A 16,496-nucleotide genomic window follows, 5' to 3' on the forward strand; every position below is an offset into this window, starting at 1 on the left:
TGATTAGAGAAAGGGAAAGGGAAAAGAAATTAGAAAGGGTAAGAGAGGGAAAGGTAAGAGATTACCTAAAACTTAACTAGTTGTTTGGTTACATCAAGAAAATGAAGTGTGGTGGTTTGTGTTTTGTTTTGGTGTACAGGTGGTGGTTTAGGTGGGGTGGTGGTGGTGGTGGTGGTGATGGTGGTGGCGGTGGCGTGGTGGTGGTGGCAGTGGGGTGGCTGTGGTGATGGTGGCATCATGGTGGTGGTGTTGTGGTTGTGGTTTATGTGGGGTGGTTGTGGCAGAGGTTTTTGATGGTGGTTTAGGTAGGGTGGTTGTGGTGGTGGTGATTGTGGCGTCGGCGGCGTCGTGGTGGTGGTAGTGGATGGCTGTGGTGGTTATGATGGTGGTGGTGGCGTTATGGTGGTTTGTGGCGGTGTTGTTGTGGTGGTGGTTTATGTGGGGTGGTTGTGGTGGTGGTGGTGGTGGTGGTGGTGGTGGTAACGATGGCGTCTTATTGGGGACGGGTGTGGTGGGAGTCGTAAGTGTGGTGGTAGGTAAATAAGGTGGTTGAAGGGTAACAAGTGTAATGAAATCTCATACCTTGGGGGGTGAGGGGTAAGGAATTAGATGGATTGAGAGGTAAGGAGAGGATTTGCATTCTCTTTGTTTGTGTCAAACAAACACCAACAAAGGAAATCAATAACTTTGTTTCCCTTTCCATTTCTTATAGACCCTCAACCAAACGCCCCCTTAGTAAATAGGGGATTAAGTCAAATGTATCAATCTAAACAAAAAATCACTTTCATTTTGATCAATAATAAGCTTAATAATTGTCGGGTCATCAATTTAATCTACTCAGTATCGGGTCGGGTCTGGGTCACTAATCATCGGGTGATGTCAGGTTACGGGTTGCCATCAGGTCGGGTCGGGTCGATTTCGGGTTGCAAACTTAATCGGATTACTCGGATCGGGTCAGACTTGCCAACTCTAACGACAAATAGCGAATTGGATCTACAAAAGAGTGTGTCCCCAACTTGGTGGACTACAAACCGAGTTGACATACCAAATAAAAAATGGGCCTCTCGAAAGAAAGACGACCCATGAAGAGACACACAAAACCCTGGTTCTAGTTTGCCCTACAAAACCCTCACACACATTTCCTCCCATTAATTTGGTTGAAACCCTAATTCATCTCACTCTCAACACCACCAGCAGCAGCAGCAGCCGCAGCCAACCATGGGTAAATCAATCAATTCATCCATCTTCCTCAATTCATCTTCTTCATTAATTAATTTACATTTTTTATTTATGATTGTGATAGTAATGTAAATGTAAATCTAATTGATGATGATGAATATTTGTAACAGGAGCGTACAAGTATGTGCAGGAGCTATGGAACAAGAAGCAATCTGATGTTATGAGGTTCATTTTTAGGGTTCGTACTTGGGAATATCGTCAGCTTCCTTCCATTGTCCGAGTCACTCGTCCAACTCGTCCTGATAAGGCCAGAAGACTCGGTTACAAGGCCAAGCAGGTCTTCTTTCTCTTTTTTGTTTTACCAATTTTTCATCTTTTTTTACCATTTTTGTTGATCATTTTAACTAAATACAATTAGTTCTATGGAAGTTTCTTGCTTTTATGATTTGTTTTAACTTGGGAATCACATGATCTTAATTTCAAAATGTGTTACTTTTAGATTTATTGATTGCTTTGATTAGAATAATTATGGGGTTTGAGAATTCTAAGGTATACCCGGTGTATCACGTTATCGTATTTTTGTACCCGATAGCACGGAAGAATTTCTAACGGGGTTTTGTGTGATGCATCTGTTTGTCATTTCATTATTTTATTGTTTTATTTTTAGTTTGCTTTAGTAATTGGATGGAGTTGATGTTTGTTTGGAACTTGAAAGTTGTAACCTTGTGGTTTGAGATTGACTGTTCTTTTGAAAACTCCCGAGAAAACTGTCTGTCTTAGCTGGTAAATGTTCTGTAATTTTTGTAATATTCAGATCTAAATGGGTTGTAATTTTGTGGTAAAATGGCTTAAGGAGGGGTGGTCGCAATAGCCCAGTATTGTTTATGGAGTTGATGTTTGTTTGGAAGTATCAATTTTTTTCATGGGAGAATGGTAGAACTTAAGAGTTGTAAACTTTTGGTTTGGGATTGAATGTTCTTTTGTAAATTTTCGAGAAAACTGACTCACTTTGCTGGTAAATGTGCTGTAATTTTTTCATGGGAGAATGGGTAGAACTCCAAAGTTCAAAACTTGTTGTCTGGGATTGAATGTTCTTTTGTAATCTTGCGATAAAACTGACTGACATAGCTGGGAAATGTGCTGTAGTTTTTGTAACATTCTGGTTGTTTTTGCTTGTATTAACTGCTGAACATGAGAATTATACACGAAACAAGATGATGGATGTGGGGTCGTAATTTTTGGTTTAGGAACTGAACATTTTTGTCGGCAGGGATTTGTTGTTTACCGTGTACGTGTAAGGAGAGGTGGTCGCAAGAGGCCAGTGCCTAAGGGTATTGTGTATGGTAAGCCTACAAACCAGGGAGTTACCCAGCTCAAGTTCCAACGTAGCAAGAGGTCAGTTGCTGAGGAGCGTGCTGGACGCAAGCTTGGTGGTCTCAGGGTCCTTAACTCTTACTGGATCAACGAGGTTTGTTCTTGATTAACTTATTTTGCTATTTGTTTTACCATTTCTGCCTTGTTAAGTTTCATTAGTGGTGGGCAAATGATGAATGTATAATGTGCTTTCTGCTGCTGTGGCTATCTGCACTGTGTGTGTGTGTTTCTTACAGGCGGCAGTTTGCACTGTATTGAGCCTATAATTGTAGGCAATGATTTACCCCTAAACCAATATAGCTACAGCCACCTGCCTTAGTTGTAGATGAGGCGTAGCTATAATTGCTTTCCATATGTTGTTGTTGTTGTTGCTCTTGTTGTTGTTGATGATGATGATGATGATGATGATTATGATTATACCACCATTACCACTACCACCACCATTTATCCATATTATCCCCTTTCATACTGCTCTGATGCCCACCCTTTAGACTCCCGACAGTCTTAAACCAGAGACCTTTTTTTTTTTTGCAAGGTCTTATTCAAGTACTTAGGTTAAAATCCGTGATACTCAATTTCAGGTGGTTTAAATTCTCATTCCTGCTGTCTGTCTATTTTTGTAGGATTCTACCTACAAGTATTTTGAAGTGATCCTAGTGGACCCAGCCCACAATGCTGTGAGAAACAACCCAAGAATCAACTGGATCTGCAACCCGGTTCACAAACACAGAGAGCTCCGTGGTCTTACTTCAGCTGGAAAGAAATACAGAGGACTTCGTGGCAGAGGACATCTTCACCACAAAGCCAGACCATCCCGCAGGGCAACCTGGAAGAGAAACCAAACCAAGTCTATGCCTCGATACCGTTAATCTGGGTTATTTGCCTTGCCTTTTGGTGTCAACAGTGGTTCCTTTTTTGTTTGCATTAGTATTTTGGTTTGTAATTGAAATTTCCGAGAGATTGTTGCGACTTGTAGACTTTTCTAAGAAACCTTCAGGCATCTGGTTGTGCCTCCTATCAATACTCTTGTTTTAATTTGCCTGTTTTGGATTGTTGCCTGCCTTGGTAATTCTATATCTTCTATCAAAATTTATGTGCACCAGTGTTTGTGCTGTGCTGGGTTCAATTCCAGTGAATTGGAGGATTAATCCATGCTTGTTCAGGTTTAGATGAGATACTTATTACTGTCTACTCTTTTCTCTTGTCGATCGCGTCTTTTCTGGGCGTGAGTGAGCATTTATTTAGATTCGTCATGCCCAGTGGTATTTAAAATAACCTTCAACCAAGTAGCACAAAACTGTATAAAAAGCTAGACTAATCCAAGAACACAACGTAAACAGAAGCTCTGCATAATACAACCAGGCGCCCTCCGGAATTATTAAGACGCAGAGTGTGGTGTACGAGCTAGGTAGCACGGACGCTCCTCCTAATCGGCCTTCCCGTGTCGGACACGGCACTCATCGGACACACGTCAAAACGTGTCGGACACCTTTAAAGCCGTGCCTAACTTTCATCTTTTATTTGGGCACGTGTCCATGGTATTTTGAGCCGTGTCCATGGTATTTGGACACACCTTCAAACGGAATCAAGTTGAATTTAAGGTAAATAGTGTGGATTGTTATATAGTTGAATTTGGTGGGGGAAATAAGTTGAATTGGGGGCAAATGATATTCTTTAGACGAGTAATGAGATTTCGAAATAGATTGATTATAAGTTGGATTTTGATTCTGGAAATGAAAATGAGTTATAATTAACCTCAAATTTTAACTTCACTCATTTAAAATTTAATATCAGATACTTTTTCAAAAATTAAATCACATATATAACTATAAAATATACTCCGTATATTTTATTAAATTTAAATAACGTGGTCCCGTGTCCTAAATTTCATGGGATGCCGTGTCACGTATCCGTGTCGTGTCCGTGTCCGTATCCGTTTTGGTGCTACCTAGTGTACGAGTCAACAAATCCGAACAATTTTTTGCACACAAAATCCAGCTATTGAAGGTGGAAGTATTGGCATTATAAGAGCATGGTCTTTAAACACTAATCATCACATATTGTTGAAATTACTGATTTCAAATCAGGTGCGAGTATCCCAAATCATTGACTTTACCATCGACTATGTAATGTAAGGTGTCTCATGCTCTCAACGACTCTACATATAATCACTCACTAGTCACTAGGTGCGACCGATTTACAAGAATTCACGGTCCTCACGTAGCCTTGTGATGCATTTATCTTGCTAGTAACACAGATATCTACAGTTTACCACCCAGATAGGCCTCTTTGAGAGTCTGAAGTGCATCTCTGATGGAATCTTCGCCATGATTGGAGTACTTTAAACATATTAGCCTTTGAGCAACACGGTACACCATTTGAATTGGGTAGTATTGCAGTTGATCCACCTCCATCCTCTGACCTTCCTGCATGTATTAATACCGACATGTTTTAGCTGCTGAAGAAGTGATTGTTAAATTGTTTTAGACCACCACATCGTTCCAACAGGCAACAGTATAATATTATCACTTTGGGGCAGAAGCATCCAAAGTGATAAATATTATTTAGACATCCAACAAAGAGGTCACTTTTAAGTTCCGGTAACAAGCATTGATGAATAATAGAGATAGAAAGACCTAATTAACATCTTACATAATTAGGAGGAGAGGTAAATGGAGGTTGAGTTTCGATATGAAGCTAAATTGTTAATATTACAAAATATACCCAAGCTGTATGAGTACAGGACTTAATTTCCCGATGTCTGGGGTACGCGTACACTGCATAAATAAATAGCTATAATCACAGATCCAGTAAAATCCATTACCTTTTCTATGATTTTTGAAGTGATGATAGAGGCTGTCTCAATTACAGGACTTGGAAGTCCAGCAACACCAGCAAGCAGAAGCCCATAGTGAGGAATATGTCGAGGTCCATCTTTTAGCTGAAACTGGTAAAGACATATGGAGTAAAAGCCAGTTACTAAACAAGAAGAAAAGAGCCCGGAAATTATTTCTTCTTAAATATGCAAAGAGCTACCTTGAAATCCAAGCGATTGTTTCTTATGTCAACATGAAAATGTAGAATTTTCACGTTAGGATAAAGGGTTGCTAAATCTGACAGGTTTTCCATGTGGGTGGCGAAAATAGTGTACCTAAGGATAGATAGCAATGTACAGGTCAGTTTTCATATACATATTTGCTCCTGGAAGAAAAGTACACAGAACATCTCATTTAATTAAAATGAATGAATACATCAGGCCCTTCTCCAGGTGCATAAGAGCAATTCGAATAATGATTCATAGTCATTAGCATTTGCCTTTCTTAAGACTTAAGAGTGAATCATGGAATCAAAATTAGGAGAGACAGTGGATAATAATGTTAGGATAGCAGTGTTAAAATGACATGAGTTTCTACAAACGAGGCTCTATTCAAAAATTCCAAAGAATGCATGGAGTCCAAATCATTAGAGACTCAAAGAGTACTTTGAATCTCTAAGACGCGAAGTCTGATATGAATTTCAATGTTACTCAGCTCTATCTTTTAAGGGGACTAGCTGGCGAGAGTAGTAGACAGATAGGAGGAGGTCGGTATCAATCATATAGAGTAAATAGGAGCATATCATAAAGCCCATTGGTGTTGCACAGACAAAGATTGGATAATCTTCAAGCTTCAGATGAAACGAATAACTAAATGGCTAACACAATTATATACTCAGTAGATGCTTACGCTTTCAGAGACAACAGATACTCGCAGCAGCTCCATGCAATAGCAAATCCATCTGAGGATGAAGTGGCCCTCCCAAGTTCATCCATGACAATCAAACTTCTGCAAATTCAAAAACATAATCATTATAAGTTGCCTTTTAGTCAAATTTGAAGCAACAACAAAATTGTTGAAAATGTTGGGCCTCAGGAATCAGAATGCATGTTTGTACCGTGGAGAGACATTCTGCATTATAAAAGCTGTCTCTCTCATCTCTGTCATGAACTGTAAAACCAAAAGATTCTAAGGGTGAATGCGTCGATAATAATTTGAAGTTTAAACCAAAGCATCTCTTGACATTGCTTCTGAAGTAGACTTCTTAGTTTTCACCCAATTTTAGCACAGGACAAATCGAGTAATCTCAAGTGCGTAATTTTATTTACACTAGTACAATATGCGGCCTTCCCATGAAGGCTTGACAAGCACATTCCAAAACATAGTTAATTATTACTGAACATTTCGGTAAAATGTTTGCCAAATTTGGCATCATTCACATATTGAAATTCTTACTAGGAACAAGAACAAGGGTAAACAAGAAGTACACTGTTTGTATCTTCATTTACTACTGCTGCTATACGGCTGTACCACTTTGGTAGTTAGCAAGCCAACACAGGGAACAATTAATTTTAACTTAAGACAGCATTTTTTGTTATGTTTACTTGTTAATTACTCACTGAAGTAGAATAAAACAATAATATTACCCCCTGTCCCCCAAGGGTTCCTGCAAATTGCGAGGTATGGGGGTCAAATGTCACAGTTTTACCCATTTATTTAACAAAGATATGCTGTTTCCAAATGATCCAAAATAAAAACTGTGCGAGAATTGCATTGAATGTTGCTACTGCACAGTAAAACGAAGCGCAGCAAGCTACCAAGTCAACACTGAAGTTACAAAGTATCAACACTAAAATCTGCTTCACTGGAGTTGCATTTTATCCAGAAGTGATCAGTGAGATTAAAAAGTCATACCGTGCTAGAATTTGATTCAAGATTATCCACAGCACCCATCCGTGTAAATATGCGATCAACAACTCTTATAGTAGAAAATTGAGCAGGTACATAGCAACCCATCTGAGCTAGGATGACAATAAGACACACTTGTTGTAGGTAAGTGCTCTTGCCACTCCTGAGAAAAAAACATGATTTCCACATCATGAATGTACTGCCTGTGGGAACATAGAGATTATATCTTCCACAGGGATACACAAGCCAACAGATAACTTTTACTGTACAACAAAATGCAAATCCTATTAGCCATATTAAGGGAAGAAAAACCTTCTGATTGTGTACTTGGCAAAAGGCAAGTTAATCATTGAACAGTCATTTGAAACATCATTATTTATTACATTAGCTAGAATGTTTGATCTCACCCAAGTTGATGTGGGAATCCTCGATACTAAACAAGTCAAAAACACTGTCTATGACTCTAAGAGTCTACAGGGGCTCCTATGAAGTATGAGCATCTAACCCTGATTTGAGTTACTGTCCAAATCACAAGGACAGGAAATAATGGTGCACTTATATGGCTAATAGGATTTGCATTTTCAGGCACCAGGTTGACTAAAAGGACCAAAAAACAAAAGAAAATACTTGCCAAGAGAAACATCAGGAAAGTGCTTCTTACATGTTCGGACCCATGACAATCACCATGTTAGAAGCTTCTGAAAGAAAAATACTGTTTGGCTGCATGGAAAAGGAAGAAGAATACTTGTTGGGTCTTTCTACACATGACCAAATGAATGATGAGACAATCAGAAGTACATCATACAACATAGTCGCTGTGAATGCTTTCTAGAAGAGGGTGCCTTCCTGCATCAATCGCCAGTGGGCCACTTTCTGACGAATGGTAAGATGAAATAACTATTGCTGTCATATACAAAGATTTACAGAATAACAAACACTAAAAATAAAAGGCACCCACCAGTGAACTCTGGTCTAATATATCGATCAACTGGTTTGGTTGATATCATGTGAGCGAACGAGTTGACTATCATATCTAAAAGGCACAAGACCTCTGCAAGTATAGTGAGCACTGATACATCTTCCCTGATGGCATCATTGAGAGCTGCAATATATACACCACATCATAAGCTTGCATGCTGGAATATTTAACTTTATCAATTTAACTAAGGTAAATTATACTCCATATGACTGAAAAGACTGAAATACTCTGAGAAAAGCAATGTGGGTTGGTATGTGAGGCACTAGTCACTACAGCAAAGTGTTGGACTTAAAGCTATAAACTGCGTGAAACAACTTTAGCAACCCAGTTAAGTCTGCAAAATAATAGTGGTAGAGTTATGAGGTGGACCGGTCATTAGTCTACACAGCTACACACACAAGCAGAGATGTGAAAAAGACTTGTGCCATATAACAGTCCTGTATTCTTGCTTTGCATGCTGCGTGTATCTGAACCTGACCGTAAATCACATGAAATTACTCATGAACAAAAATACAACTGCTGGTTGCTAGCGGTGGGATTTGGCAGGTCAAAACATGCTCACTTAGATCGACATAAAACACCGGTATAGTTACGGGGTCGGCTAACATGAATCATCATATGGTAAGTCAATGTGAGGAGGAAACCAAACAAACTATAATTTTTTGTATGTAGTTAAAGAGACTAAACCAAGAAAGTGGGCAAAGTGAAACAAAGAAAAGAGGAGAGAAAAAAAGGAAGGCGTAGAAAGGAAAAAAGTGAGAAAAGAAATGCAATAAAATTGAGAAACTCATGAAAGGAAGCTAAAGAAGATGCAAAAGGGAGAAAAAAGTATGAAGAGAAAAACGCAGGAAAATGTATGAAAAACATCAGGAATGCATACTAAGAATAAATTGAAGATGTAACAACAGTTTCTGAAATTGTCTGTAGTTGCTAGTAATACTGATTTGAAAAGCAAGAAAGGTGGTTAAGTATTTCTAGTGAAAATAAATATAAATATTGAAAGTACATTCATGATAGCTGAAAGTATTCCTCTCACACCTATCTACTGTCTCTTTAACTAATCCTACTGTGTGACAGTTTTATCAAATGTCACGTTCTCAATTGCTCTTCTCCACCAGAATATCTGACATTAATTCTCATACCTTGTCAGTGTGGCTTTCGCTACTGACATCTTTTCTTTACAAGTCAAGCTTCTAGAGGAAATCCTTGTACTTCTAATCCCAAGTACCTAGAATCACCTCATTTTTGGTTCCATCCGTTACAAGCACAAAAAAACAACCTTAAGAAACTGCATTTCTCCAGTTTGGCCAAGCATTTATACCACGTGTAATACCCTGTTATATAACTATTCATCTCAGATATTCCTCTCTATACCTTCACATAGAACTTGGCTTCCAAATTAGTGATAAAACTACCAACAAATGTTCAAATGACCTACAATTTCTCATATTCTATATTACTAAAAGATAGGATTTGTTTTTTGCTTCTATGCAAAAAGCACAAGAGTAGCATACTCAGTTAGATTACATAAAAACAAGCAATAAAATATAACTTCAATAGATGTCACATCATTGGTTTTCATACAACCTTCCAAGCAAAGTTCTGTTCTGACACAACATTCTGCAGCTGCAGACTTGTTCCTCACATTCAGCTGCACAATTCAAGTAAAGGCAAGATGAAATATTTTCATGAAAATAATTTCAGTAAGTTAACAGGTGCAGATGGGAAAAGCTGTGTGACAGAAACTAATACACACTCAATGAGCATTACAAATAATTTGACTGCCAGGTTTCATGCTCAATTGCCCAAAGAACGGAACATTCACAAGAGATTGTATATGATATTACTCACCGATGCAAGTTCTAGAGTAGAGCAGTGCATGTTGTTTCCATGTTTCACAACCTGTTTGAAGAAAGTCAGAATGGACTGGACTTCCATGCACATATACAAACAAAGACTACGGAGCTTCTATGCACAACCTGAATGAACTTGCCAGGAAGCTTTTCTTGAATATCTTTTTGAGGAACACTAAAGTAAAACCCTTGTCGATTATTGAAAGGTATTTTCAAATTTGGTAGTTTATAATCTTCACGATACTTGTTAGCAAGCATATGTATAGCTGCCATGCAGAACATACATTAATTTGTCAGAAATGAGAAAAAATTATTCAGATCTGCTAAATAAGCTATTCTACCTGAATAACGTGTCTAATACCTTCACTAGTATCACAAAATGTTCTCCTTGAAACATCAAGCAGCCCATCTATTCCAGCCTTGATAGCAAAGCATTGTTGTGTTCGAGCAATGAAAGGAACCCTTGAATGAGCTACATCCTCATCTATCACTTCACCTATTCTGAAACAGAGTGCTTCTGTTAGCATGAATATATCTAAACGTGAAGTACTTAAAGAAAAGTGTACTGGAAGCTTGATGAAAAATGAATCAGCATTTCTCTCTTTCTTAGGCTTCTTTGAAGGAGCTATAAAAGTCCAATAAAAGCTGAACGTCAATGGCTGGAATTAATTCTACTAGGTTTGTGAGTTAAGCTACAAAACGTGAGAAGAAAAGTGAATCAAATATATGACAATGTATGAATATGGATGCTGTGGGGAACCCTCCCTTTCTGCGCTCATATTACTATTTCCCATGTTTTTCTGCTTAATAGGCCATGCAAATGAGTAACAACACTGATTTAAAAAAATTCTCTTGAAAGAAAAAAGTAAATGTTTTATTAAGGAGACAGAAACTTGCACTACCTTTGTCTGATGAGGGCATACTTTTCATTCTCACATATGGACTTATGGATGTTTCCTAGAAGAAAACTTTTAGCTTCTTTTAACACCTTACAAAATGAATGAAAAAATGACAATCAGCAGTTCATCTATTTTTAATGGTACGGCATTCATAACACAATCTAGAAGCATAGTTTACCGTTGAAAGGAGGGGAAGAGCATCCAAAGCGGTTTTAAGAAGGATAATGCTTGAAATTATTATTTGGCTCTTTTTAGCACTGTCAGATGCCAAGACTTTGTTTGTGACCTTCGGCTTGAAGCAAAAGTGACATAGCACTCTATCTGAAAGAAGTGTATCAAAGCAAGTGTTTCTTTTAACACATTCTCCTTAAAATAAAATATCCACAGACAAAAGTTATGAAATTCTTTGTTTTATCTTCACGTATTTGCTCCCTTACCAGTTTCTTTTGGAAACTTTCTCAGAACCTGGGAGAGCCCAAAAAAGAGCTGCTCGTTGCTCATCAACTCATCCTAAATGTAAATTATGCAAAATGTTTACTTAACAATTATATCTGAGAAAACAAGTCCAATAAAGTAGAAGAAGGGAAACTGGCTAAAAGCCATGAGCATGATTATCATGAACTTCTTTCAAAGAAGAATAAGCCAATCAGCCTAAAATCGTACATGTGAGTGTTCATATAAAAGTTCAGCAAAAAGTAATGTGAAAGGATAAAATCAGCTCCATCTAATCATGTTCACGAATGAGAACATCCTAGAAGAAACAACAAGTCTACAACAATGGCACGGTGAAATATACAGGAAAATTTAAAGAAGAATAAGGTAGAACCGTTTTGAGGTCTATGATCAGAAAAGAAACATAACAACTAACCAGGCAATCCAGGCGAGCATTGATAGTCTCAATATCTTTCAAAGGCTGTAGAAGGTTGGCACGGAGCAATCTAGTCCTGTACAAGAAGTGAAGGGTCTTAATGAACTACCACATAAGAGCTAAAATGAGAAAAAATAAACCCCTAAAATGAAACCCAATGCACATCAGAAGATTGCAAGAAAATAAATTCAACAAATCTGCTGAAGACAGTATAAGAAATAAGCCTGACATTACTTTGATTAGTTTCCTTTGCAGTACCAAGATCATGTCATAGTAACTTAAAATTCAACTAAAGTTTCTTTAAGCTGTACCCTTTACAAAATATTGTCTGTAAGGCAACAGTTCCAAACTACTACCCATGCAGCAATGCTAACTCTATGTTGCGGGAAAAAAATGAACTCTCATCCCAGCATTTTGAAGATAATATAAAAGCTATAAACAGTGTTATTAGTTATTACGCTGGCAGTTTGTAAGAGCAGAGACCCCTTAATTTCCCCAAAATAACCCTTCACTTTTTAACAAAGACTTGTAAGAGACGGTCTCTCATTGAGTTATTGAGAGACCACTTTTACCATACTCCTATGTGTTTTTCCTAACCCGTTTATTATTGATCGTGGTTCAAAGTGACTCTTTCATCTGGTACATATTTTCATGATGAGCGTATCCCTTTTTATCGTATACTGTTACTTTTTTACACATTGCTGTTGTGAAGCTCATCTTATGAAATATTGGACCACTTCACCAATTAAAAGTACCCTCTATAGAATTTGAGTTGCTAAGTCAGAAACAAAAGGAGAAAAAATTATTTTGCATTACTAGGAGAGTGTAAGATGGAGCAGGTAAAAAGAAAACATACCCCCCTGTAGTTCTTGTTGTCTTAAGCATATGGAAGAGACTCTTTTTCTTGTTGCTTGTACCCAAAAGATTCGAATGCAATGGCTCAATGAGTTCCAAATTTTGTACACTGTCACCATCAGTTTTAAGTTACTGAAGCTTCCATAGTTTTTATCCAGAACAAAGAGTAGTGCTAGGAACAAATGTTCAGCACTCTCCAGCATCAATGCTGTGAGACAATTACAAATGATTTAAGAGATTTTGAGGGATTGAGTTACATCAATTATTTTTTCTATCATCTCAGGAAGTTGTCTATTACTAAAGGGATGTGAGCATATATTACGAAGTCCTACATGAGCAGTAAAATGTCACATTGAGAGTTATAATGAATTTAGAAGGGTAAAAATGCACGTGCTTGCTTACCTAGTAGCATCAATATTCATGTGATCAAATGATCCATTAAAAGTAACCTGAAAAGTTAGAAAGTATTCAAAAACTTGGATGCAAAATGACAACAATCAAAAGGTGAATAATATTTCAGTGTAGAATAATAGCAACAGTTAACTTATGTTGATTGACTGAACGCAACTTAATCGCCACTGCTGCTTTGTTGTTGTAAATACAGAGATAAGAAAGCAGCAATGAGCAGAGTCACTAACTTATAGCATGATATTGATAAATCAAGAATGAGATACTGATACAGTTTATTGTCGTATCAATGTATCATAACCCTAGTGCTACAAAAAGGCTATCCCTCAAAGAGGGTAAGAGGGGTTTGGATGTTGCAGCAATGCAGCCTCTCCCCTGCAGTAATGGAAGGGTTATTTCCAAGAGATCCATAAACGAAAACGAGATGATAATCCACCACTTCATGTAAACAAAAGCACAGCGCGTTTAGCGTTTCACGACCAATTAGTTCCCGAAGTTAAAGAATAATAGATCTTTACTGAAAGAGATGGACTGATACAGTCATCATCACAATTATACCTGTCTCTCTTTACATTCTCTAGTTTTCAAGCACATGAAATTAATATCCCTAAATAAGAACTCTATTGGAAGGATGAATTAATTAACTTCCATACATATTGCCAGAAAAAGCATAAAATCAGTATATAAGAGTGGTGCATTGAGCAAATGAAGATAGGGGAAGAAGACAAAAGATACCAATAAGGAATGATTTGTGATAATAACTCCTTTTTCTGCTTCTGTCCTGTATGTCATAAAGATAATAATTCATCAATAAATAAGGGAGGCCTTTTTATAGAAGTATAATTCATCATTCACCAATCTGTGCTGACCATATTAGTTACATTAATGACAGCCATTTGTGATAAAATCACCTCAAAAAGAAAGTTCTAACATTTAGTTAGTACTATACTCTACCCGATCTTTTGTAGGAAGGTGACCATAACGTCTGCCTACATGATACATTCATGTTGTATGCTTGAGTCTAATTTCCATGAATCATGAGCAATGACGAGTTAAAAGCAGCAAAAACTCATTTACTGATCACAAGTCTCGCAGAGACTCAATTAAGAACCATATTTCAGCCTATCCTAAACAAAAACCTACAATGAGAAGGCACTCGATCTTCCGTGGAAAGTATTTTATAAGGAAATCGAAAATACCATTTGATAGTAGCAGCTGCTGCAGCCAAACAGAGATAATATTGCTTGTAATAACTATCAAGGCCAAGGGCCGAGGGCTTCTTTGCTGCCAAATTCTTAATCAAGACAGCTCCCTGGGATGCAAAGGCATCATCAGCCAATTACCAGCAATCAAATCATTATCACATTTGAACTGAGGACGAGGCAAAGCCCAACCTTGGTATCGTCAAAGCAACCGCGGGCCATTATAACCTGAAAGAATGGGAATTTATTATTTTGAACAGCGAGTCTTACATGAGACGGTCTCACATACCCAAAGCCGTGCCCTCTTCAATAAATGGGTTAATGCCTTAATAAGTTGGTTTCACATGTAAGACCATATCATATAGTATCTGAGATGCAGAAATTGTAAACAACACAAACAGTGCTATGGGCACAGGCACACAGCAGTTTGACAGTTGACACGCACGCACCTTCTTGCTCGCTGAGTAATATCTGTCCACCAGAACCGACACTCCAACCATACCATCTGGAGCCAACTTGCTAGGGGGAACAATTATCGACATTGGGTCATAGAAATGCAACAAAGTTTTTGTATTCTGGTACGAACTACTTGTTTCAATGTACTGAGAAAGGTGAAGTGAAGCAGATCTCAAGTCCAAAGCCGCAACTCCAACCTGTACAAGCACAAATAACCTCAATTTTACTCTTTAGTTTCTGCATATTTCTGGACGAGTTCTTCTAACATTCAACGAATATAAGGTTCTATATTCTCTATTCTGTATTTTGCCTTTCTACGGAACAATAGTTAGTTTCCGGTGTATCGCTAATCAAAGAGCTCTACCTTTTCTTCTCAATCTTTCTGTATCAGTGTACCACCCTCCTCCCACTTCTCATACCATAATCCTCAAAGAAAAATTCAACCTAAGCCGTCTTTACATAGATCAAAAGATCGCAACTAACAAAAATGAGTATATCAAAACCAGTTAACCATACGAGGAACCTTAAAAACAAGCCTCTCTAGAAAAACAGTATAATCAGCTGCAAACTTGGCGCCTGTAGAATCTAAACTCAGAAATCCGTAATTGAAGTATACTAAATTGGTTTAGATCACATGTTACTACCTATAGATATTCATCAACTTACTCCAATTAACTATCACGTAAAACACCTTCCGCATCGCCTGTTTCTAACAATTAGCGAAATTAAGCGAAAATGAAATGCATTCACCGAAATGAATTTAGGTTTCGTGACTGATAAACAATTTGTTGACCTAATAAAAAAATCAATCACACGATACATCGAAAAACAAAACAGTCGAATCATTTCCACAATTAAATACTTACATAATTAACAATTCTCAAGCAATTAAACAGTTCCAGTATAAACAAATTCTCGAGAAAAATTTCAACATCAATTAAATTTCCACACAATATGCATAATCATCGCAAAGCTAAATTTGAAGTTGATTAGCAACATTAGGAGTAAAATTTAGGTTAATAGGTAACTAATTGCATGAAACTGGATTATGAATTTGAAGAAAAGATGGAAGGAAAGACCTCTTTAGCACGATTCTCGATGATTCCGATGACGAAGCTCGATTTATCTCCAGCATCTTCTTCCATTTTCCGGCAAATCACTCCTCTCCTTCAAAAGTTTACAAATGCGCGCGAAAATGCATACCCTTTGTGTTGTGTATTTATGTACCCGAGGTTACTGTTACTTTACTGTTGCTAGACCGAATCCGGTTGGAAATACGTTAGTTTCTAAGTCGTCTTAGCATAGTGGTTGACAAGATAGTCGTAAATTGTAGTTTCTCCTTTCTCATCATTTGTTAACCTTTTGTTTTCGTAGTTGCTCATTCATGGACGAGTTTTACTCATTCATGGACTTTTTTTCATTATTTTTCCATAATATGCCCTTTACCTATTTCTCTCTAATTCTCTCCCTCACAAAATTAATCAAATCCATAAAATTAATCAAATCCGTCAAATTACACAATTATAGATGCTAATTCTCGTATCAATCAATTAATTATTCTAATTTTTAATTTTATTAATTATATTATATCAAATTAAAGAATTGATTTACACTAATTAAATTAGGGTTTGCGTAAACCGTCGCCGGCGTTGGGTGAGGGATGGCGGCCGTCGGTTGTTGTGGCGGTGACATTGGTGGT

At 37.5% G+C, this 16,496-nt stretch overlaps 2 protein-coding genes across 2 annotated transcripts; one reads left to right on the top strand and one right to left on the bottom strand.

Annotated features, from left to right (window-relative positions):
- Positions 1-1,125: 1,125 nt before the first annotated feature.
- Positions 1,126-3,588, top strand: LOC141638396 (large ribosomal subunit protein eL15). Its single transcript, XM_074447809.1, has 4 exons — positions 1,126-1,222; positions 1,350-1,516; positions 2,450-2,647; positions 3,177-3,588. Exons 1-4 carry the CDS (start codon positions 1,219-1,221, stop codon positions 3,420-3,422), a joined length of 615 nt encoding a protein of 204 aa, XP_074303910.1. The 5' UTR covers positions 1,126-1,218; the 3' UTR covers positions 3,423-3,588.
- Positions 3,589-4,378: 790 nt separating this feature from the next.
- LOC141638240 (DNA mismatch repair protein MSH4-like) lies at positions 4,379-16,034 on the bottom strand. The gene is made up of 24 exons (XM_074447651.1): positions 15,877-16,034; positions 14,791-14,994; positions 14,534-14,569; positions 14,339-14,451; positions 13,875-13,920; positions 13,134-13,180; positions 12,733-12,840; positions 11,877-11,952; positions 11,446-11,518; positions 11,187-11,329; positions 11,012-11,097; positions 10,471-10,610; positions 10,236-10,375; positions 10,108-10,158; positions 9,844-9,907; positions 8,236-8,379; positions 8,083-8,150; positions 7,939-7,997; positions 7,284-7,440; positions 6,487-6,539; positions 6,279-6,377; positions 5,590-5,704; positions 5,378-5,500; positions 4,379-4,979 (listed from the first exon to the last, which is right to left on the bottom strand). Exons 1-24 carry the CDS (start codon positions 15,940-15,942, stop codon positions 4,815-4,817), a joined length of 2,376 nt encoding a protein of 791 aa, XP_074303752.1. The 5' UTR covers positions 15,943-16,034; the 3' UTR covers positions 4,379-4,814.
- Between the last annotated feature and the right edge of the window lie 462 nt (positions 16,035-16,496).

This window comes from Silene latifolia, unplaced genomic scaffold, assembly GCF_048544455.1.
Source record: "Silene latifolia isolate original U9 population unplaced genomic scaffold, ASM4854445v1 scaffold_20.1, whole genome shotgun sequence".
Lineage (NCBI taxonomy): Eukaryota > Viridiplantae > Streptophyta > Magnoliopsida > Caryophyllales > Caryophyllaceae > Silene > Silene latifolia.

Bases quoted from the DNA above. Each gene is read 5' to 3' on its own strand.
- LOC141638396 (XM_074447809.1), top strand. The intron at 1,517-2,449 runs GTCTTCTTTCTC...TTTTGTCGGCAG, and splicing joins TCGGTTACAAGGCCAAGCAG to GGATTTGTTGTTTACCGTGT. The intron at 2,648-3,176 runs GTTTGTTCTTGA...CTATTTTTGTAG, and splicing joins ACTCTTACTGGATCAACGAG to GATTCTACCTACAAGTATTT.
- LOC141638240 (XM_074447651.1), bottom strand. From the start codon at position 15,942: ATGGAAGAAGATGCTGGAGATAAATCGAGCTTCGTCATCGGAATCATC. The intron at 11,953-12,732 runs GTATGTTTTCTT...CTTCTTGTACAG, and splicing joins ACAACAAGAACTACAGGGGG to GACTAGATTGCTCCGTGCCA. The intron at 7,998-8,082 runs GTATGATGTACT...TTTTCCATGCAG, and splicing joins GCATTCACAGCGACTATGTT to CCAAACAGTATTTTTCTTTC.